This window comes from Pteropus alecto, unplaced genomic scaffold, assembly GCF_000325575.1.
Source record: "Pteropus alecto unplaced genomic scaffold, ASM32557v1 scaffold24, whole genome shotgun sequence".
Lineage (NCBI taxonomy): Eukaryota > Metazoa > Chordata > Mammalia > Chiroptera > Pteropodidae > Pteropus > Pteropus alecto.
The window spans coordinates 9,520,290-9,544,413 of NW_006439192.1; the positions used below are offsets into that span (position 1 = coordinate 9,520,290).

General features: G+C 31.6%; 1 protein-coding gene across 1 annotated transcript in view; it reads right to left on the minus strand.

The window, feature by feature from the left end:
• Positions 1-24,124, minus strand: part of WRN (Werner syndrome RecQ like helicase) — a 112,598-nt gene that overhangs the window by 12,263 nt on the left and 76,211 nt on the right. The window contains exons 23-31 of the mRNA XM_006916330.3: positions 22,671-22,815; positions 14,272-14,442; positions 14,097-14,194; positions 13,176-13,251; positions 12,250-12,323; positions 8,201-8,276; positions 7,848-7,960; positions 5,772-5,886; positions 1,738-1,869 (exon numbers count right to left, since the gene is read on the minus strand). Of these exons, the coding sequence (XP_006916392.1) occupies positions 1,738-1,869; positions 5,772-5,886; positions 7,848-7,960; positions 8,201-8,276; positions 12,250-12,323; positions 13,176-13,251; positions 14,097-14,194; positions 14,272-14,442; positions 22,671-22,815 (1,000 nt within the window). The remainder of the gene's footprint in view (positions 1-1,737; positions 1,870-5,771; positions 5,887-7,847; positions 7,961-8,200; positions 8,277-12,249; positions 12,324-13,175; positions 13,252-14,096; positions 14,195-14,271; positions 14,443-22,670; positions 22,816-24,124) is intronic.

The following is a 24,124-nucleotide window of genomic DNA, read 5'->3' on the forward strand; positions in this document are numbered from 1 at the left end:
TGAAAATATAGTAAACTGTAATCCAATATTCTGTATATTTGAAATAATATGCTGTACTTCAGTTACATGCATTTCCAAGAAGACAAACCCTGAAATACTTATGATAACATAGGCTCCCAGATGCATTCTATAAAAGGTTCTCGAGAAGACTTTAATAGGTGTTTTAAATTGGCTCTATTCATAAAATAAATATAACCACATTTTAACTAGAGTTGTCATCATTTGCTCAGAATTGAATTTAACATGAATTATGTTAAATTTAGGACGTTACATATTTATGTAGCTTTCTTAACAAAGTTAGCTCCAAATCCATTTAAGATATATATTAGATAAAACATTCTTTTAAACACTCAGAGTTAGTCACTCAGCTCTAAATTATTTCATGATACTCTCTTTCATACATCTTCAGAGTCTTAATTTAAACTGTATTTGTGTGAATGCTGATACTTTCATAGAATAGAGCATTTAAAGCAATATTTTCATCCTTCAAAAGTAGGTTTTAAATTACTTTCATTAAATGTCTACCCTTTTCTACTAAATAGTGTACACCATGTGTGCATAATACCAGGGTTATTTGATACCAGGCATCAAATTACCTAAAACTAATTGCATTATTGCTCCTGATTAATTAGTCCTTAGGCATGTTTAATTCTGTGGTTAACTGGCAAGACCCTCTCGGACTCCTGGGAGGTAGAGATAATTACCATGATATTACACAATAACATACAACCAAATATTAGCAAAAGACATAAATGAAGATATACTACTCTTCACATTTTTAACCATATGTTAATGTAATACATGAAACCTCATATGATGACTGAGTATCAACATGCACTTTATTCAGAAAACTTGGAAACCATATCAAATTTTCTTAGTAACTATATTTAATTATAACACACATATGTGGTCAAATTATGTGTATACAAGCATATTTAACATGTACATTTAAGTTACAATTTAAAAGACTAAACTTAAATTCCTACATGTCATGTAATGTTTCAAAAATAGTACAATGGAATTATTGGGTTTCCTGTGTAATGGCTTTTGTACTTTTAATTAAGGAATTTGACTATCTAATGAGAACATCTATTAAGTAATTAAGACAAGCTATGAACTATTTATTCTTATTTATATTGGACATTAATCAGAATAAAAAGTATGTAATCTGGCCTAGTGGATGGAGACACAGAATAGGAAAAGCAGGCACTGGACCATATAGCCTGCTCCAAATCAATTTAATAGAGGATAGGAAATTCAATTTAGTTAAACTTATCTAGAAGCTTCATTCTGTCCCTATTCCACTAAGATATACCTTTTTTCCACAGTTTGTTTTTCACACTGTTCTGCAGCCTTCTTTTTTTCTTAATAATGTATCTTAGATATTATTTCTTATAAATATAGATACCAATTGTTTTTAACTATTAATCTGATTTTTTTTAAATAGTCTTAAAATATACTGCTTTATATATGTGTTTATCAGTACCTCTACCTCTGATACAACCTCTATAAGATAATCATGGTCAAACTATACTTGTTTTTACTTAATTGACAGAGATAGGCTTATCAGAAAAAGAAAATAACATTCTGTTCCAAAACTAAATGTAAAACGAAACAACTTAAAATATTGTAGGATTAGAAGAAATTTATCCCATCAAAACCTTAATATTGCAAAGCTGATGAAATACATATTTAGATAAATTTTAAAATTCCCTCTAACTTAAAAGTAACACTTACCATAGACATCTTTTTTTCTTGGAATAAAGAATATGTGATGGCCTCAGACTGTGAAAGTGGGCATGCTGTGTTTTTTGCCTCCAGACTTTTCTTCTGTTCTTCTTGAGGTTTTGAACTTGAAAAGAGGTCTGTCTACAAAATTTTAAATGTAGCACAGATGATTAATAACAATATCAATATGATAACAAGTAGACTATCAATATGATCATTAAGCATTAGGGGAAAAAATTACATAAAACCTCTAAGGAACAGTCAAAAATTCCTTTCATGATGAGCTCAAAAAGGTTTTTTATTGTTGTTGTTTTACATATTGATTTAAAAGGGTAAAATAAGGCTAGAGGGAATAATTTTTTAATAAATACTTATAATAAACACGGTTATAGAAATAGAAATTCCTAGTCTTCCCTTTAGCCAATAAGAGAGAATAAAAATGAACTATAATGTGGACCATCCTACCTCTAAATAAGTCCCCTAACCCTCTGGAAGTGAATATTGAATGAATAAAAAGAATTAATATTCATATCTAGGTACTATAACCACAAATTCTGCTAATATGTCATAAGTGAATATATCATAACTATATACATATAGTTTAAAAAGATACACTTGGCTCTAAATTTGAAGCATTATGTAAATTCTTAAATATGGTCGTTTAAGAGATGTTTGAAAGAAAAAATACAGGGGGAAGGACTGAATAATAAGATAATGGAAAAATACTGGAATTTTTTTAAAGCCTGAAATAAAGGTAAAGACAAAGTGATAGTTATGATAGAATTACATGCTGTATGATTAACATAGATATGTGAATAGTTTCTTTCCAAAATGCCGATTTTACCTTCTAAAACACAAGAACCAATACTAAATTAAAATAATTAAATCCAACAGAATCTGGCTTATTGTAACCCACACTAGTCCATTCCTACCCTTAACAAAAGGTGAGTCTGCGGCAAAGTTCAGATACCTGGACAACCGCAGCATGGTGAACAGAGAAGCCAAGCAACACCATAAGACCTAAGGTCTACAGGTTGTTTCTAGGCTCTCCTAGATTTTCAAGGAAGAACACTGTTTAGTAAATGAAAATGAAGTGTTTCCATCTGAGACCTTAGCATGGTCAAATTTGGCCTTAAATTTCTAGGAATGCCTAAAACAAACTCCATTAGCCAGAATGCTGAGGATTAAAGTGTAGGCTATACCTGGAGGCAACAATGGGATATCCCCTCACCAAGGCCTTGGAGATGTGACCACTGTGAGTTACACTGACAAATCCATAAAGATTTTAGGGTTTATGGGACAAAATCATTAAATCATCTATAAATGTGCAACTAAAGGGTCTGGGAACATCCAAAACACTCGGCAAAGTAATATGAGAATAATAATCTCGAGAAGGTAGGGCTAGAATATGAGTCTTATAAACAATAATCTAATCAAACCATGCTCTTTGTAGATAAAAGACTATATGAACAGACAGTGTTCAATTACTGAAACATATACATAGAAAAGACAGAAAAACAAAAGTAGGCAATGCCAATCCAAGCACTGTTCAGATGAGAAGATGTCTTGGCTCAGCTCACTAGATTTGAATATTACAGTTTCTTTGGCAAGTAGTGTATGAGAATGCCTCAACCTGCCTTTGTTGCTGAGAGACTAGTTCAGACACTATCAGAATTTCCCTTTTATATTCTTGGCTCACTAAACAACTTTCAGATAAGCCAGTTTCCTATATACCTTCTTCTATAGAGGAAAACGCACTGATTGGGTCAAGTGAAACTTTCCAGTTATATGTCTCACTATAAATGAATTTGTACTCTAATATATACATATTTACATACATATACACACTATACATAAAACCAAGTTCACAGAGGATATTGCAATCTACTCCCAAAAACGCAACTATTCCATGACAACACATTCAGACTTTCAGGATTTCAAGGACGAAGACGGAAGCCATAGCCTAGACCATGACAAATGTCACATTTGTGAGCAGCCAGCTAGGCTTCCCCAGAAAATATGTGTTCCATTCTGATGCATGTTTTCTAGAAAGTGCAATACAGAGTTATTCTGAAGCTTTAAAATAGAAACAAATATAACACCTGGCTATGTTTTATTTAGGTGTACTATATGCTCAGAACACCAAATTCCTACCATTAGCGTTATTTAACTGGAATTATGTAGCGTTATTTAACTGGAATTATGTAATTTTAAAGCTTCAGAATAACTCTGTATTGCACTTTCTAGAAAACATGCATCGGGATGGAACACATATTTTCTGGAATTTTGTATTAATGAGAGAGTATAGCACTGATATTATCCCATATGCAAAGAAATGCGAAAAAGGTTTTTATCCTTGGGTCAGATAATTCAAATTCTAAAATTAGGCATCATACATATGACATAAAAAAAGTCAAACAGAAACATTTCTATTTTTCACCAAGCAGTAAACCAATATTCAACTAATATAATTTTTAATTAAAATTCTTGAATGATAGGATATGGATATAAAAATAAATTTATTTCCCAAGAAAAGCTCATAAATATTCTTCTTTATATAGCAACACGTAATATAATGGACCACAATAATAACTTCATTAAAATGATATCAATTATTATTCATCAAGGGACTAAGCTCTAACTTTTTAAATTTGTTATAGGTGTTACTATGATTACAGTATGTATGCTGTTTTGATCTATTTTTTATATATAGTTAAGAAACAAAACAGCTGTCCATCTCTTTTGAAGCTTTTTTAAGTAGCTGCCAACTATGAATTCATCTTTGAAGGGGTGAACATTTTAAAAACATAATTCTCATAAAATGTATTTCTATAAAATGATTTTAACCTTTTTCCTAAGTTTTAATGGGTTTAATACCCACATCCTCATATTTCAAAGTTTTACTTTGATATTTTAAGTAAATGTATTAAAAGTTTAATGAAAGTGGTGAATAACAAAGCTAGCTTAATACACATTAAAGTTTATTAATTCATTTCTTTAATAAATGGTTTCAATTTGCAGAATAATCTGGGCATAATTCCTAACCATAGAAATCAGCAGTCACTTTCTCTAACCAGAAAGTTCAAAAAGTTTCATATTTATCCTTTGGAGCATTGACATTTTGCTCTACTTCAATGTCCTCTCCTGAAGAGATGTCGGAAGGGATAAATCTTTCACTATTAAATAGTACTACTAATTCATGAAAGAAGATCATGAAAGAAGATTCTATTATCCAGTGTCCAAAGAGAGAAGACTTATTCAATTACCACTGATAAGTATGATATTCTTTATCAAATTATTAAAAAATAACAATTTCATTTTCAAAATATTCAATATGAAATATAAGGAATTTTCACGTCTTGTATAAAAGTATAAAAAGAAAATTTCAAGTTGCCAAAGATATTCTGTATCAAAAGAGGGAAATGTTACACACAAAAAGCAGAAGAGTTTTCTACTTAGAGAATGATTCATTCCTAAAGTGGGATCCAATCACCTTCTGTGCTGGAATATACAGCGTAGTGGAGTTTAAAGAGAAATGTTCATATGTGGTGGGGCAATGTTCATGTGTGGTGGGGCAAAAATAAAAGGATAAGAAGAAAATACAATTAAGACTGAAGAGAATACCATGAAACCTACTTAATATCAAAACACACCATTACTGGAATAGAAGCTTAATTAGGGAATATAACAGACAGAAAAACAGAGTGGCTGGGCTCCTTACCAACTAAAGCAAGGATAACTTTGCAGTTTTAATTTCTAATTTATCAACCTAAAATACAGGATTTATTCAAATGTTAAAACAGAAACTCCCAACAAAACAGAAAGACATAAATAGTCTGGACAACTACTGTAGTATCATCTTAAAAATTAGGTAACTGGCATGTTCTTATAACTGATTTACTATAGAAACCATTGGAATTCATTTTCTAAGTATCCAGTGTGGAAATGAAAATAAAGGGAGACAATGTTGCTTTTGAAGGGTGTTTTTGAAATTATCAAAAATGTTTATTCTCTCATAACTCCTGCAAGCCACAGTATTTTACCTGAATACTATTTACTTGACAGAAATGTTTGATGACTTCCAAGAGAGGGGCCAACATAATAGCTTTGCCTTCGGAAACACCATCGATCCTTTTCACATTTTCAACTGTAGTAGGTCTGTCATTTAAAAAAAATTTTAAGTCAAGAAACCACTGAAACATATCACTCCGGCAGCATAACTGTTTAGCTTCATAGTGAAACTCAATAAACATGTTTTTTCCAACAACCAAAAACAATGTATAATACAAGTAACATCATTTTATAATGCCTTTCTTTGCTTTCCACCATTTAAAGATGGGCTGTTCAGCAATTTATGAATAAAAACTTTGCAAATAAAAAATTTTAAGTAAATATATTAAAAGTTTAGTGAAAGTGGTAAATAACAAAGCTGGCTTAATACACATTAAAGTTTATTAATTTGTTTCCTTAATAAATGGTTTCAATTTGTAGAATAATACTACCTGGTAAACAGGTCATCATCATAAAAAAATAGACTAATGTACTACTCTATGACTGATTTTATCATTATTATTATTTTTATAGAAATGAAAAGAAAAACTGTGAGGTACTGAGGACAACTAAGAGGCCAAGAAACTCAGAAGAAATATCATTCAATATTTAAAAAGTGTTTACCTGTAACAATAAACCTAACTACTTTAGTCTTTTAACTCAATGTTTCTTATTGTGTCCAATACCCAAGAGACTGTATGATGTCTTCTTTCTAACAATCTGCCAATTTAATGATTACTCCTTTTCCTTTAAATATCTTCATGGAATGTTAAAATGTTTTCTGCATATTTTTAATGAAATAATTATTATAAGATATAAGCACTATGTAATATTATTACACTAATAAAACATCTCTTGGATGAAATTTAGTGACTTTTTTTTTTTTACGTATAAGAGACAAATAAAATTACCAAGAAACTATACTTTGGAAATAATTTCTTCCATATATTTATTGACCACACAGTGCTTATTAGGCATTCTGTTAGGTGCTTTGGAAGAAACTAAAAGATGAGGAACATTATATCATTATTCACAGAGTTTAAAGTCTAGAAGATATAGCGCCTATATGTTAATAATAACAAAAAAAAAAAGCAATGTGATAAGTGCCATATGAACATCTTTAAAATTTATATTTATTTCAAAGTTCTTTATGAATACCAAAGAGAGGAATTACTTTGATAATAAGAACATGGAAGACTTCACAGAGAAAATAATAATAAAGCCAGATCTTGAAGGATTTCCTAATAGGAGTTTTGGGGACTCAAGGAAACTACAGGACAGAAGAAACATTGTGAATAAGCATGTAGAAATTGAAAAAGGGTCTTCAACAAATGGTGAAAAACCTAAGTAAGATAAACCATTTAAAATTCTGTGATATAGATGAAAAAGTAGGTTTAAGTCCATAAATGTAGGGCCTTAAGTGAAAGAAATTAAGATAGTGGAAACTAGTTAGGCAGAAGTGCAACATAATAAAGATTAATTTGGTATTTACATATGAGATGAAAGAGAAGGGGAGGGTCAGGTAGGCACAGGCTGAGGAAAGAGTAACTAGTTAAAAGTCTTTTGCAATAGGCCAAGGGTAACTGCCTGAGCTAACAGGGTATTAATAAAAAGCGGGAGGAAGGCACAGACAGACACACAAGGAACATTTACATGAAAAAGTCTAAAAACTACTTAAATAAGAGGAAGAAGGGGATATATGTTAGAGGAGTGAAAATAATATCAGAGGTTTTAAACATGCATTATTGGGAACATCATAGTATGGCTAATAAAAACAAAGAATTCAGAAAGAAAAGTTTTGGCATTTGTATGAAATGCATGTATGGAGGGTTAGTGGATAATGACTTAGATTTTTTTATGTACTAGATCTGATTGCTGAAACAGTTGGTTTTCATTCACATAGAAACATGGGACTAAAGCTCAGTAAAGGAACTGGTAGCAGCATAAGATATTTGGGAGCCATCAACAGATGTGACAGCTGGAGCCATTGTCATCACTTAAGATAAGTTTTACAAATCTATTACATTAAAAGAAAATTAAGTTAAAATATAAACAAATAGACAGCTTACCTTATTTTGGCCATATCCACCAGTATCTTATTTGTTGCCAGAATAGCGGGAGGAACATCCATTTTACTGGCATATTTCTGCCTACTTTCTACCAATTTGCCATATAACATAGTCTGAACAAAGAACAAAGAACAAAGAAACAACTCAACATTTTTAAAAGTATACTTAGAAAAATCCAATCCTTTATTTTTAGAGTTTCTGATACTATTTTCCTTTAGGATGAAAAATAAACTGAACACTATCTCAGACTCAATTGAAGAACAATTTTCAAAATGCTGGCAACAGAATTTTAAGCATGCATAAAATCATAATCATCCTCTCAAAAACTAACTGCCTCTTTATAAATGCCGTACCTGAGTCTCCTGCTCTTTAGATGAAATAACAAGTTCTGAGGAATTGTAAGATTTTCCTGGTGATTGCAGCATGATGCTAAAATATTTAAAAGAAAAAAATTAATAAAAGCTTTTCTTTCTCCAAATTCACTTTTTATTTCACCCCAAAATGAGAAGATTTCCAAGTCTATACTAACATTTATTCTTCCCAATACCAATAAGCCAATGTTACTTATATGACAGTCTAGATTTGAAACATTTTGGATCAAGTATATTCATTATAATGGTAAAGTTAAAACTGTAATTTGAGTTTTAAAATTGGTGTACTTAAGATTAGCATTTGCCCCATCCTCCTCATCAACCAAATGCTTTGAAGGAAAATACTCCTTCTCTGCACGGAAGTAAAATAACTTTTTTTTTTAGCCAAGATGGATACAATCTATTCTTTGCTGTGATAGCACTATTTTTGTGTGTGTGTGTGAGGAACATTAGCATGAGATTAATCGAATTATTCACACTGTTCTTCAAAATCAAACAAACGAAAATAATCCATGCTAATAACTTCTAAAAAGAAGAATGAAAACACACAACTGGCAAACAACTTGGTATATAAAAAGGTGCTAGGCAACAAACTAGATAAAAATAACAATTTCTACAAGCAGCATTTCTCATTGATTAATCATATAGTGGAAAAGTTATAAAAATGCAATTGTATATATAGAACAGCCTATATAAAAGATGCCATATTTAAATAAATTCATGCTTTGAGGGATGGGAAGGGGAAAACATGTTTGATATTTAAGAAATGTTTATAAATTTGTTTCAAGAATTCAAAATCTACAGTATAAAGTAAGATTTCATTTTCAGTTATCAAATCCCGTTGCTAAAATTAAATAAATTTGAACTCAACAAAGGATAACTCCAGTTCAAAGAATTAGTAATATCAGGTTGCCCAAGACAATTAGAAATTTGTTTTAAATAATTATACTAACCTTTATCTTACCATTTATGGACATCTTTATATTAATGTACTATTTGCAAGTGGTATTTTAAATTATTTCACAAATAAATTTTATCATCATATATAACTGGCAAAATTCTGGGTAAAATGTCCCTAAAGCCTAAATACATGTGGAAATGTTTAATAAAAAATGCTTTGCCTATGAATGCTATTACCAATGAAAAGAAGTTGAGAATAACTATAATGTATGTCATCAAAGAGATAAGTGGAGATATTGTATCCATGAAACAAGAAAAAACTGTTATATATTAAAGAAAGAAGAATGAGAAATTGTTCATAGAAACTAAATTGATAACTAAAAATTAAAATTTCCCTAGGTGGGAGGGGATATAAAGTCAAGGAACTCTCCAAGAGAGTAAACAAACAAGAGACTGAAAATAGAAGAAAAATTAATAATAGGAACACTAAAAACCAAGCAAAGAAAACAAAAAAGACAATTATTAACATCAAGAAAAATTAAGGTAGTGGCAGCCATCATAATACAGTTTGGCTTAGTAGTATATAATATTTGAGTAAATATAATGTAAAAATAAATTATTAACATGACCAAATTTGAAATATAATTATGTTGGGGGGTATTGGAAGAGGGGACAGGAGGGAAGAGGATATGAGAGATAAGCCCTAACCTACCATTATAGGATGTCAACAGAAAATTTCTAAAACCAGTAAGTCAAAAAATAGTAATCTAAGCATGTCACTTAGAAATAGACTACTGACAAATACCAGAGAAACCAGTCAGAAGATTGAGGGTGATTGTTTTTATAGACTCGAACAGAGTGGGTTTTGGGAAGGATGTGAACTGGTATACTTTGTTATATCCCTTTAGGTATCAACTGACTCTAAAACCATGTACATGTATTATTTTAATGAAAATTCAAATGGACTTTAAAATAATAGTTATTGATAGGTAAGCATCTTTCTCACTTCTATACACTAAGCCCATATGGTAAAATTAATTTCTGGACCACTCCACAAGTACCTCAAACTCAGTATATCACTAAACTCCTAATTTTAACCCTTAAACATCCAACTCATCAAGTCTGTCTTCCTCTAAAATTGTCCAGTGAAGGGAATGACAAGACTCTTCACCTGCAATCAAAACAGAAACTTAAGCATCGTGTTCAAGTCTTCTATTTTCCTTAACCCACCTATCTTTTCAACCACCAAATCCTAACAATTCTGTTAACTATCTTACAAATCTATTTCTCTCCATGCCCACTGCCACTTCCCTCATGAAAACTACCATCAACTCTTGCAAATGCTACTTCAATACCCTCCTTTTTGATGTCTCTACTACACTGATCCTCCTGACATCCATTCCCGCCATCGTACGTCATCAGTCAGGAGTCTGCTCACTAAGATGCACAAGCCAAATCCATCTGTTCTGGTAAGGCTTATAAGCTAAAAATGATCTTTTATATGTTTAAATGGTTAAAAAAAATCAAAAGAACATTCTGTGACGTGAAAATTATATGAAATTCAAATTTCAGAGTCCATAAATAAAGTTTTATTGGAACACAGCCACACTCATTCGTTTACATATCATCTATGGCTGCTGTGAGGCTACAAAAGCAAAGCTGAGCAGTTGAGACAAACCACTTGGCCCTCAAAGCCTAAACTATCTAATCCTTTACAGAAAACATTTGTCAACCCCTGTTCTCAATCATAAATTTGATTGTGTCACTGTTCTTAAAATACTTCCTTAGCTCCAAATTGCCTTTAAGATCAACTTAAGTGCTTAAAATGAACTAGATATTCTAGGCCCTATTTAATTCTCTAGTCTTAACTTTTACTAGTCCCGTGTCCCTCTACCAGGTAATCACTACTATACTGTTGAGTTCCTCGATCATGTCATACCATCTCTTGCTTTGAGGTTTTAGTATATAGGGCATTCCTTTGCTTAGAAAACTTCCCCTCACTTCATCTGACTAACTTCTACTTAAGTCTCAAGTGTCACTTCCAAAATGTGTTTCCAAACTGTTATAACTCTAGATAGTAATTTTATGTTCCTTTACCTGTATACTCCACTAGAATATAAACTCTAGCTCGAGAGCCAGTGGCTATGTTTCTATTATTCCCCACTGAATCACAGTGTCTAAAATAGTACCTAGCACAAAGAAGATTCCTAGTAAAAACACAATAAATGTTTAAGTAAAGAAATGCTTCAGCATATAGAATGAATATATTGTTTTGTATACTCCTTAAGCCTTTTGTTTACATAAAACACAGTAATCACATACTACATATCCAAACAAAAAAACTGTCTGGGGTGGGAGACTGGGGTACGATAAATGTCTCTATCAGATCCAAAGTAGTATTAACTATATAAGTGAGCAAACAATTAGAAAGCTATTATTAGAGCACGTTAACTTACTTTTATCTGATATGTATGTAAACATAGCCTATTTAATCTATATGTAGGTCCTGACAAGTTTTTCAAATTCCTCATCTATAATTCTGTATATTCTCTACACTTTTATTAAGTCAGCAAGTCAAATATTAAATGTGAAAGTCCAAGAGGTACACTACCTTTTTTCTCCACCAACTCTAATACCTACCATTTTATGTTGCCATAAAATCTTTCTTAAAAAATGGAGTGAGAATGCATATTTCTTACAAATACAAATAATTAGTGTTTAGATGCTAGAGCCTGACAAATATAGATCTGAAAGTCAGCTCTGCCATTAGCTGTATGTTCTTTTGAACAAGTTAACTTTTTAAACACTGGTATCTTCAACTATAAAACAGCAATAAATAATAGTAGCTAACTTATAGGTTGTTGTAAGAATTGAATATTGCATATAAAATGCTTAGCACTTAGCATAGAGCCTGGCAAACAATAATATCCAAGACGTATTAGCTATTAAATTAATATTAATACTATCATTTTATAGGTCTGCTTTAATAATTATAACATTGGAAGCTTATGCCTTAACTTTAACTTTCTTTTGCCAATGAAATGGACCAACATATGATAGACCTTCCTCTTTAGGAAAGAAAGAAAAAAAGTGTTGGTAAGTATAGAAAATAAAAAATTTGAACTCCATACCTTTTTTTAGGAAAGTCACTCGCAGAAGAAATTTCATCATATGTTTTGTAGGAATACATCTTCTCCAAGTTAGACTGCTTTTAAACATATAAAGGTTAATTTTAAAAAATTAGAAGTTTCGAAAAACTTTTAAGTATGAAGAAAATAAGTACAACATCTCACAATGACAATTTTTCCTCTAACCAAGTCATCAAATAAATCACTTGAAAATAAGCTCGTGAATTACGAATTTCTAGGGTTCTAAAAGCAGTTAGAAATGCAACATAATGTCCCATTCCTCCCAAATCTGTAGAAAATCTATGATCAAAAGAATTCTTTGAGACATAGCAGGAGCCCAAGTTACAAAGATGATTCAATTACATTCCACATACTTGAATAAAGCAGAAAAAGTTCACCTGAAAATTTAATTCAGCATTTTTGTCTATTACTCCAGTGTTTTAATTAGCTGAAGTCTGCCTATGGGTAAGTATTTATCTGTAACAGTCACCTAAGATCCAAAAACAAAGCAAGAAAATGTGTGTGTGTGTGTGTGTGTGTGTGTATGTGTTTTCATGTGTGCACACATGTGACTTTAATGTGAACATTTAGGAATCAGGCTTATTTTTCTATCAACTATAAGTATCATAATATGCCTCTCAAAAAAAAAAAAAAAAAAAACCAATTCCAAGCCAAAAGAGTTATAAAGTAGGTTTAAAAGAATCAAAATAATTTACTTTTTCAAATTCTACTAACTGTTTTATTAATCCAGAAATCATATACCACAATTTTATTCTGTTCATTATCACTTCTCTTTCCAAATTTTATGTTTTGTTATATATGGCATTTTCCTCTTTAGTTGGAGGGAAAATGAAATATAAATTTTTTAAACAGGAATAACAGGAATAAAAATAAAATAAATAAGAACCACCTCTTTAATAAAAACAAACCTTATCCTTTGCAGTTAATTCAATTGTTACTTGATTGGAAGAATGCTGTTCAGTGCCCAAAGACACAGTTTTAGATCTGAAAAATAATATATTATCATAAATGTTGAAATGTAATTATGTAATATATGAATCAAAATACCTCCAATTCTTAGAAAGGCAGATGTGATTACTCTTTTAGAACTGATGATTTTTAAAACTGATTTTTTTTTCCAGATAAATCTCCGGAAAGAACTAAAGCTGTTTAAAGTTTAAGTATAAAACTGTTTAAATTTTTTTAGATTTAAAAAAAAACTGATAATCAATCTAATGCTCAACATAGCGATTATAGTCAACAATACCTATAACTTTGAAGTTGGGAACAGACTAGATAAGATCTTAATTGTTCTCAACACAAAAAAGAATTATGTGACCTTATATAAGTGTCAGCTAAAGCTACTGTAGTAATCATATTGCACTAGATAAACATATCAAACCAAAATGTTGTACACTTCATCTTACACAACGTTATATCAATTATATCTCAATTTAAAAAACTGATAAATGATTGATAACACGTAAAGGTACTAAAAAGTAGGTAACAAATGTACTACCTTCCCAACTTCTACATTTAAAAAGGAAATACGGTATATGGATTCTTCAACACTGATCTCAATGCTGCTTCTTTAATCAATGGGAAAGCAGCTTTCTAAATATTATATTCAACCACTTTCCATCAACCAAGAAAAGTGTTTTGAGATTTATCCTTATCCCACTAACATATACCCCAACCTGACTAAAAAAGATATGCAAAAACAGTATCTTTACACATTTTACCTGTGTGGTACCTGTAAATTGAATATAATTTGAATAATGTAAAGAACAACAATCATTTAAACAACAACAAAAAAAACCCAGAAGTTACAAAAAAACTGAAAAATTAACCTTGATAGAAGAAATTGTCTTGGACACAATTCTTCATTAGCTTGAAGAATAAGTCTCTGAGGAGATTCTGTATTGGCTTTATGAAGCCAACTTCTACCCTATTGAACACAAAAAGAATCTTTTAATACAGAGTGAGAAAAATTATATCAAAAAGGTAGACTTCTACATTGTTTACCTTGTTTGTGAGAGTGCAAATCTTTGCAAATTTGCTACCCCCAGAATGTTCTACCAAGAATCCCTCAGTTAGGAGGTGATGGAACAAAGCCTTCCACCAACTCTCTGTTTGATCCTTGCCAGTGCCAAAGAAACTGTGACTGCGATATTTATCCGGAAGACGCTGAGAATTCTGAAATTAGGAATAAAATCAATATCTTAAAATGCTTATTTAATTAAAAAGGAAGTAAAACATAAAACCAACTATTGATTCTTTGAATTTAACACTATATTTCAGCTTTAAGAACCAACAAGATTTTATACCCATCCGGTTTGCTCTGAATAGTTAAGTCACGAATAAATATATAATAAAAATAGTGTTCCTTCTGTGTTTTAAAAATAATGGCAGGAAAGTTCACATACAATTCACATGCATTTCCCAATGTATAGGTCTGGATATGTTTGGAATATTTAACCTTTGCTGTTTACACCTTTTATGAACATCCTCACATTAATGATTGTAATCTACAGCTCTAGACTAGAAGCACAGGTGTTAGAAGGCAGCGTGACCCAACAGCTAGTAACCAGTGAGCGTAGCGCAACAACTCAGTCTCCACTGCATAGTTGTTGTTATTGTGCTGGTTTTTAAAATTTTATTATTAGTGTCAAGTATACAGTACATTGGTTAGACATTTAAATAGTTTATAAAATAATCTTTCTGTCCTCTGCCTCTACACCTAGCCATTACATTACTGCTGACTACATTTCCTATGTCGTGCTCCCCATCCCCGTCACCATCTATCAACTACTAATTTTTACTTCCTCAAGCCTTCACCCCATTCTCCCAGTCCCTCAACCCCCTTCCCCTCTGGCCGTCACCAGATTGTCCTCTATATTTGTGAGTCTGTTTTTGATTAGTTTGTTCTTTTTGTTCCTCAGATTCTACATACAAGTGAAATCAAATGGTATTTATCTTTCTGACTTATTTCACTCAGCATACTAACCTCTGGGTCCATCCAAGTCATTGAGAATGGTAGGATTTCACTTGTTTTTATGGCTGAGTAATATTCCATTGTATATATGAACTATACCTTCTTTATCCAGTCGTCTGTTGATGGGCATTTAGGTTGCTTCCGTATCTTAGCTATTGAAAACAGCACTGCCATGAACATAGGGATGCATAAATCTTTACAAATTATTGTTTTGGTTTTCCTTGGATAAATATAATTTCTTGGTTAAAAGGCAGAAGTACAATTTCTCGGTTAAAAGGTAGATCCATTATTAATTTTTTGAGTAACCTCCAGACTGTTTTCCATTGTGGCTATACCAATTTGCAATCTCATCAACAGTGTGTTAGAGTAACCTTTTCTCCACATCCTTGCCAGCACTTGCTGTTCTTTGATTTATTGATGACACCCATTCTGACAGGTGTCAGGTGATTTCTCATTGTGGTTTTAATTTGCATTTCTCTGATGATTAGTGACCTTGAGCATCTTTTCAATCTGCATTTCCTCTTTGGAGAAATATCTATTCAGGTCTTCTGTCCTTTTTTAATTGGATTGTTTGTTTTTTTCTTTGTAGTTGAGTTATATAATTCTTTATATATTTTGGGTATTAATCCCTTATCAGATGTATCATAAATGAATATCTTCTCCCAATTAGTAAGTTTGTGTTTTCATTTTGTTGATGGTTTCCTTGCTGTCCAAAAACTTTTCAGTTTGATGTAGTCCCATTTGTTTATTTTTTTCTTTTGTTTCCCTTGCCCAAGGAGATATGTCTGAAAAGAAATTACTAGTAGCAATATCAGAGATTACTGCCTATGTTTTCTTCTAGAAGTTTTATGGTTTCAGATCTTATATTTAAGTCTTTAATCCATTTTGAGTCTATTCTTGTATACAGTGTAAGAAGGTGGTCCAGTTTCACTTTTTTGAGTGTATCTGTCCAATTTTCCCAACACCATTTATTGAAGAGTCTGTTTTTACCCCATTGTATATTCTTGCCACCTTTGTCATATATTAAATGAACGTATAGGCATAGATTTATTTCTGGGCTCTCTCTTCTGTTCCATTGATCAATCTATCTGTTTTTATGCCAGTACTATGCTGTTTTGATTACTGTAGCCTTGTAGTATAGTTCGATATCACTTAGTGTGATACCTCCAACTTTGTTCTTCATTCTCAAGATTGCTGTGGCTATTCAGGGTCTTTTACGGTTCCATATAAATTTTAGAATTATTTGTTCTAGCTCTCTGAAAAATGCCATTGGTATTTTGATAGGGACTGTACGGAATCTATAGATTGCTTTCGGTAGTAGGGCCACTTTAATGATGTTGATTCTTCCTACACATGAGCACAGTATATGCTTCTATTTATTTGTATCTTCTTCAATTTCTTTTTTCAATGACATAATTTTCTGAGAACAGGTCTTTTAGCTCCTTGGCTAATTTGATTCCCACATATTTTATTGTTCTCGATGCAACTGTAAATGGGATTGTTTTCTTAATTTCTCTTTCTGAAAGTTTATCATTGGTAGATAAAAATGCAACACATTTCTGAATGTTAAATTTGTATCTTGCCGCACCATTTCTGGAACTTGATGGCTATGAAGAATCTCCCATCAGAATCCTCTCTTTACTTAGGAAAAATATCTCAAAAGCAGCAACTGTTTAGCATGCACCTGTTTTTTGAAGATGATTGTGCTTTTGATGATTGTGCTATTGTTCGTAATGCACTGCAAAGTTTACTTCATCATTTCTGATTTAGCTGATTCACTCAGATATATCAGAAAAAGCAGATGCATGCTAAACAGTTGCTGCTTTTGAGATATTTTTTCCTAAGTGAAGAGAAGATTCCGATGAGAGATTCTTCATAGCCATCAAGTTCTAGAAATGTTGGGGAAGCTTATCTGTCATGCAATTCTCTTGTTCTCTAATGGAGATGACTCTCCCTACCTTCACTCTCTATAACGTACTTTTCCATTCGCTTTGCCCTCTAACTACCTCTCTCATTCATCTTACACAGTATATACTACTTTCAAATGCATATAGTAGTATATGTAGGGCTTTATGGAAAATTGCTCCTATCTAACGTATTTCTGGTGAATATGGCAGACTGTAATTCAAAGGTCATTCTAACCTTCATCCACTGTTAGTCTTCTACCACAGAATATGGGAAGTTACAAACACTATTTCTCAAACTCCCTTTCAGCTAGAGTTCTGAATATAATTTAAGTTTCACTAATCAGAGGCACTTATATGACATCTGTAAGCAGGAAGTGAAGTAAGGCTGCTCCTCTGGCTATTTTTGCAGGTGCATGACTGTGGAGGTATTTGCTTTTTACAAGAAAGTGTGAGCAAAGAATCCAATATATAACTACTACCTTCCTAAGTACTAAGAAGCATCCGTTTTGTTGATACAGATTATAGCAGGTTCAGGGGGGTTCCCAGAGCAAGCAAAAGTAGAACGTTCCTGATTGTTACAGCTCCCTGTATAGTGCAGCTTGGGGTCAGGTGGGGTAGTGAAAGCTTCCCGAATTGACAGATGGCTTCTTGATCACAGAAGAGGCAGCAGTGGACTATTTTGCAGTATAATCTTATTAAATTATAAGCTATTTAATATCCAGTAATAATAAGTACCTTTCTGTTTAAATTACTTAGAGTGATTATGAGCTTTCTAATATAAACAGTGTATTTTAGGCTATATTCATGTTTTTGTCTCTTGAATATGTCAAGAGGTTACTGTATTCTAAATATTTCAATATAAAATGCAGTCTAAATTTTTAGAAAGAGGCACAACTTGTCATTCAACATTTTTACATTTCATCTATACTCTATTGTAGGTTTAACAATCAACACATATAAAAATCCAAGGATCAAGATCAAACAAATTTATAGGATGAGTTTCAACAGACATAACTGAGGCACTATAAGGCTCTCAATTACAAATGTATTGGTTTTATTCAACTGATACGAATATTCTAGTTACAATTTTATCATTTTGGAATGTGAGAAATATGAATACAAGTGAAATTGCCTAAATAAAGCTAATCCCTCATACAAAGGAAATCTAGGCTGAAATAAGATTAAATTAGGATACATTTCAATCAGAGACACATCAGGGCCTACATACTGAGCTTGAAACATGAGCTTCCAATAAGTTTAGTTAACAGAATCTATAACATGCATTCTATTAAATCTTAAAAATAGAAATAGAATTCTTATTAAAATTAATAAGTAATAAACTTTAGTAGCATGATGATTTACAAAATTTTATTAGAATAAGATTTACAGAAACAGAAGCACCCAATTTGTTAACAATTCTTACCTATGCTAACTGAATTTGGGTTGATTTGAGTAGAATGTTTAAAATCAAACATTATACAATTTCATAGCTGGACGGAATGCTGGAACTCTTTGATCTACTTAGTTATTTTTTACTCACATTGCTAACAAATAATCAGAGGCTCAAAGATGTTAAGTGGTAAAATAAGGTCCAAGAGCTTGGATTAGAACACAGGCCTTCAGACTATTAGTTCTAATCTTTTATTACGATACACACACACAAATATACATGTATACATATACACTGATTGTAGTTAGTACAGCAAGACTAACTGAGTTCAAATCAGAACTCTGGTACTTACTAGCTTCTGGACTCTGGGCAAGTTACTTAACTTATCTGTGCTTCTATTTCCTCAGCTGCTATACAAGAATAATGTTTCTATCTCTTAGGGATGTTGTGGTGATTGAGTAACCAGGACAGAGCCTGGCTCAATAACATTAACTTCGTTTTTATTAGTTAACAGCTGATCCTTTAATTCAACCTGAATTTCTTAATCCAAAAGCAAAAAGCACAGTTTAGTGTCTAGGCAGTTTTCCCTGGAATACTTGTATTGGCACACAACATCTTCCAGGGCTTAGATTTGTAGTAAAGAGACTCTATTGCTTGCAAACCAATCATGCCAAAGGTATTTAGCTGCATAACTAGTATACTTATTAGCAACCTGGACACTAAAAATTATTCCTCTAGCCTTTCCTTTCAGAAAAAAACCTGAAGTGAATGAACACATTTACTAGTATGAAGTAATGAGATTTTCTTTTCTAATCAGTAGAGAGTAACTGTCCCTTCCTTTCATAATCAACAATCATGTGAATACTGTATACTGTGTGAATAAATTTACATTGTTTTGTTTCCATAGCAATCACCACGGACGGAAAGCTGCTATAGAAGATACAGAGATTTGGGCGTTGATTTTAAGGAGGGCACAATTTTACGTACACATTCCTTACCAATCACAAATCTTCATTCTATCATATCTAGATCATTCTATCAAAAATGAAAATTTTAAATTGCATGTGAACTGCATAATAAATAGAAAAAGCACTAGAATAGTTGTCTGGAAAGCTGCTTGTTTATCCTTATTTTGGCACAAAGTAACAGTATGACCTAGAAAAGGTCATTTAACTTTCTGGTACCAATCACTGTATCAACCACTGTAAAATAATGTTGTAGGATTAAATAGTCTCTTTGCCTTAAGAGTTTATACTTCTATGGAATGTACTCAAAAAGGGAAATTATCATCTCATTCTTTTCCTTTAAAAATAAGGTTGGAAAAATAAGGGGCACCAAACTGGTATATTGGGAAACATGGAAACCTAATAATTGATGGATAAGTGTTAGAATAAAGACTGCTGACTGGCTTGAGTATATAACCCAAAGTATCACTTCCTGATAAAAGCAAGATCTTTGCTCCACTATCTGATAGAGGAAACAAATAAACTTGTCACTTCTCCGGATTAACTTATTTAAAAATCACAATTGCTTTTTGCGGTGATTTTTTCTTTTGGGAATGCCACATTTCCTCCATCTTTCTTCCCTCGTTCCCTCTCTAAATACCAAAATCTACTACTATATCGCCCACAATATAGAAACTTCCAGTGATACCTTCACAAAGACTTCTCTAATTTCCCAGCTGTTAACAAGCATTCTCATTTCAGGACTTAAATAATTTTACTTTATGTCTCTTCATATGTCCCTTATCTCTTTCTATGCTGCACTATATTTATTTCTTCCTGAGTTAACACCTTTTACACTAGATGATAAGTCTGATCTAATTCAGTTTTGGATTATCCACAAAACGGTATAGTGCTCTATATAAAAATATATGTTTAATAACTAGTGGAAAAAACAGTAATAAACGCTAACTCGAAAAGTTTTATATCACTATGGTCTTTAATTACAACACAAATCCATAGTTTCTATTTACATTTTTACTACTTTTTTTTTCCTTCTGCCTCTTTCCCAGTTCATACAGGCCAAAAAAAGATTACATCTGCTACTTCAGAGCTTAAGGTAGTCATTTCTGGAGGTGTTATTATATGTATAAAATAAAACCAAAAATAAAGTAACAATAATGATATCTAGAAATACAATTCAATCAAATGAAATAGCTTATGCAGAAATTTAACATTAGACAGTTTGAAAATTATAAAGGGTGATTAAAACTACCAAGAGTTTTCCAATGGTAGTCAAAGCATCTTTTATTAAAAGTGTTATCTAATTCTGCCACCATGATAGATGAGGTGTAGCAGTTTGATAATGTGACCAGGAAAGAAGTTTCGCTTAATCTCCTGGTAATGCAAATTAATGACTGTGGTTTTGTTTTCTAATCTATAAAAATAAGATAACTGCATATCTTATCACTTATTCACACAGAATCTAAAGATATTTATGGGATGAGCTGTTTAGACAGCTAAAATAAAGTTCCTTAGGCAACATTTACACTATTTAATTTCTAACTAAACTTGTGCTTTAAAAACAAAGTTTTAAATTCCATTCGCAAATACCTGGATAAACTACATAATCATTTATGCTACTTAGAAAAATCTTATGTAAGAAAGGAGAATCATGTGCTGCTGAAATTATATTTGTTTTATCTATATATGTAAAAATATTATCTTTAAATAAACTCCAAAAGTTCCCAGTATAAGATATTTATCATCTTACAGATCAAAATTATCTACAAAGATTAATTTTGTCTAAATTAGTGAAGGTGGATGATTTACTAAATTCTCAAAGGAATTACAATTTTTAAAACAATATCCCAATAGATTCCAAGATCACTGAAATTGAGGGTAGAAAAAAAACTTGTCTCTTTTTCACTGCAGTTAATGTCTACAAATTTTCATTAAGTGGTACTTTTAAAAAAGTTTTACGCCTTTATCTAGCAAGGGTAGTATAAAATTTCACAAAGAATAAACTTCTTAATTTGAAGACTCCCAGAAGAGACTGCCAGTACAAGCAGTCTGACTTGGTTTTCAAATAATAGGTGAAACCTGATCCCTCTTGTGACCACTCCAAGTTTGTCTAGGAGTCCACTTACACTTATTTGTTGATACTGGATACTATTGGATTATACCAAATTAAAACAAGGATAATTTTTACAAATTATACATTCAACTGGGGTACACAGGTTTTGAAGATGACAAAGACAGAAGAAATTTTTATAGACCTCAATTATATTTAATCTAGCCCTTGAACCTTAAATTCTTTTATAAAAAAAAAAATTAGAACTCATTGCAGGTAAAACCAAGTCCTTAGTCAACACTATTATTAAATTTCTAATCAAACGAATTTTAAAATCCATTCAGAATCTAAAAACATCAGTATTCAAAAAGTTTATGTTTTCAACACATTTCACTGAAAATATTTATAACTGACTAATTTAATATGTCCCTTTCTAAGCAAAATAAAAATTCAGAAAATATTTACATGAAGCATTCAAGTATTTAATAAATAAGTGCTTACCTAAATGATTTTTTAAATTCTACATACAAAGAGAGAATTTTAATCTCTACTTTTGAGTACATTTTTAATAAACATGTTTGTAAAGGATTCTATTCCACTTTTGATTTATTCAACTAATATTAATATGCAATACTTAGCTTTGCTTTACAGATTTCTAAATCAGGAATAAAATCATATAAACAAAGGACTCCAGAAAAAGCTGTTTAACTGTAAGGGTTGTGATTTATTCATATTTACCTGTAATTGTTAGCATAATGCTGGCACACTAATCACTCAAAAAAAAAAAAGTAGATGAATTAACTAATTATTCATTGGCAGAGAGATACAGATAAACAGATATAGATATAGATATATATACGCACATGGCCAAAGATCACTTTTACAAATAATCACTAAGATTAAAGTTTTACTCAAAGAATTTACTACTTTCTGGGGCACCAAAAAACACAATTTTGTTCCACTTGTCCATTGGCACAATGAATTAATATGACTCTAATTTCTAATTTCTAATAATTCCTCTAAAGCCAAAGCTACAACTATAATACAGTAAACTTCTGAAGAAAAGTGTAATAGGAGTAAAAGAAGAACTATGAAGGTGATTCACAGATTCACTTACAGAACCTCGGAGAAATAAAATTGGAACTGCAATTCCAAACATTCCTCCTAAGATATTCACAGCTGATAATAGCTGGAATGCTTGTGGACCAAAGTCCTGTGATGATGCATCATCTGAGTCAGCAATGGAATAGCAATGATCCAATCTAAATAAAAATAATAATATGTTAGAAAGCTTAACCAAAGCATGTATCTTTAGAAATAAAAAGATTTAGTGTAATAATTAGCCAAGTAAAAAAATATCTCAAAAGTGCCAACTGCTTCAGAAGCTACAGATAAAGTAGAGAAACAGCCAAGAGCTATACTATAGCCAAGAGCATGTGAAGTACGTAAAACATGAAATATAAAGTATAATATAGCATCACAAGTATGTTATGCTGATGGTTCTCAACTCTAGTGCCCTAGAACTCAAGTTTCACAGGAGGTACCTCAGACCATAGACAGAAAAAGAGGAAGAAGTTCAAGCAATCAGAGAGCAGAATTATAGCTCGAAGAGCTCGCTTGATTATATAAATATTGGATTTCTGTGTTAGGTTTTAGTAGAAGAGAAGTTTTGTTTTCAAAAAACATTTTTTAATTATCATTGAGTTTTAAAATGTTTTAATTTCCAGTTTGATTTTTTCTTTGATGAGTATTTAAAATTGTTATTTTTAATTTTCAAATGAATGAGAATTTGTTTATCCTCTTATTTACTTCTAATTCAACTGCATTCTGGACAAAATGTGGTATATTTTTTCCAACACATTAAAAACTTTTAAGACATGCTACAGTCTAATACAGGGTTCAGAAAACTGTTATCAAGGATCAGATTAAATAGTTTGGCTTTGTGGGCCATGTGGCTTCTGTGTCACAACTACTCAGCTCAACCCTGCAAAAACAGCCATAGATAATATATAAACAAAAAGGCATGGCTCTTTCCCAAGGAAACTTTATGCACAAAACAGGCAGCAAGTTTGGTCCACATGCCATAGTTTGCCAACCCCTACTCTAATACATAGTCAATCTTTATAAATATTCCAGGTATGTGTAAGAAGTATAGTCTTTAATTCAGTGCTTCCCAACTAGTGTGCTGCAAATGGATTATAGGGGTGCTTGAAAGGTTAATCACTTCAGTCCTTGGGGTTCTGGACAGAACCTAGACTCAACTAGCCTCATTTGCTATACAGGTACCATCATTAATTATGTAGGCATGAAATAAAAATATCTGAGACACACTGCTCTAATTGACATGTCTATATACAACATGTCTATATACAACATGTCTGATAAATCAAACATTACTATGTTGACCAAATTTTCAATAGCTTACTAATTTTTTGATTGCTTAACCTAACAATAACTAAAAGTTTATGTCAAATTCTTCTACTGTGATAATGAGTTTGCTAATTTCTTCTAGCTGTTCTGTCAATTTGTGCTTTAGATATTTGTAAGTTTTTTAAGGCGCAGAGAACAATT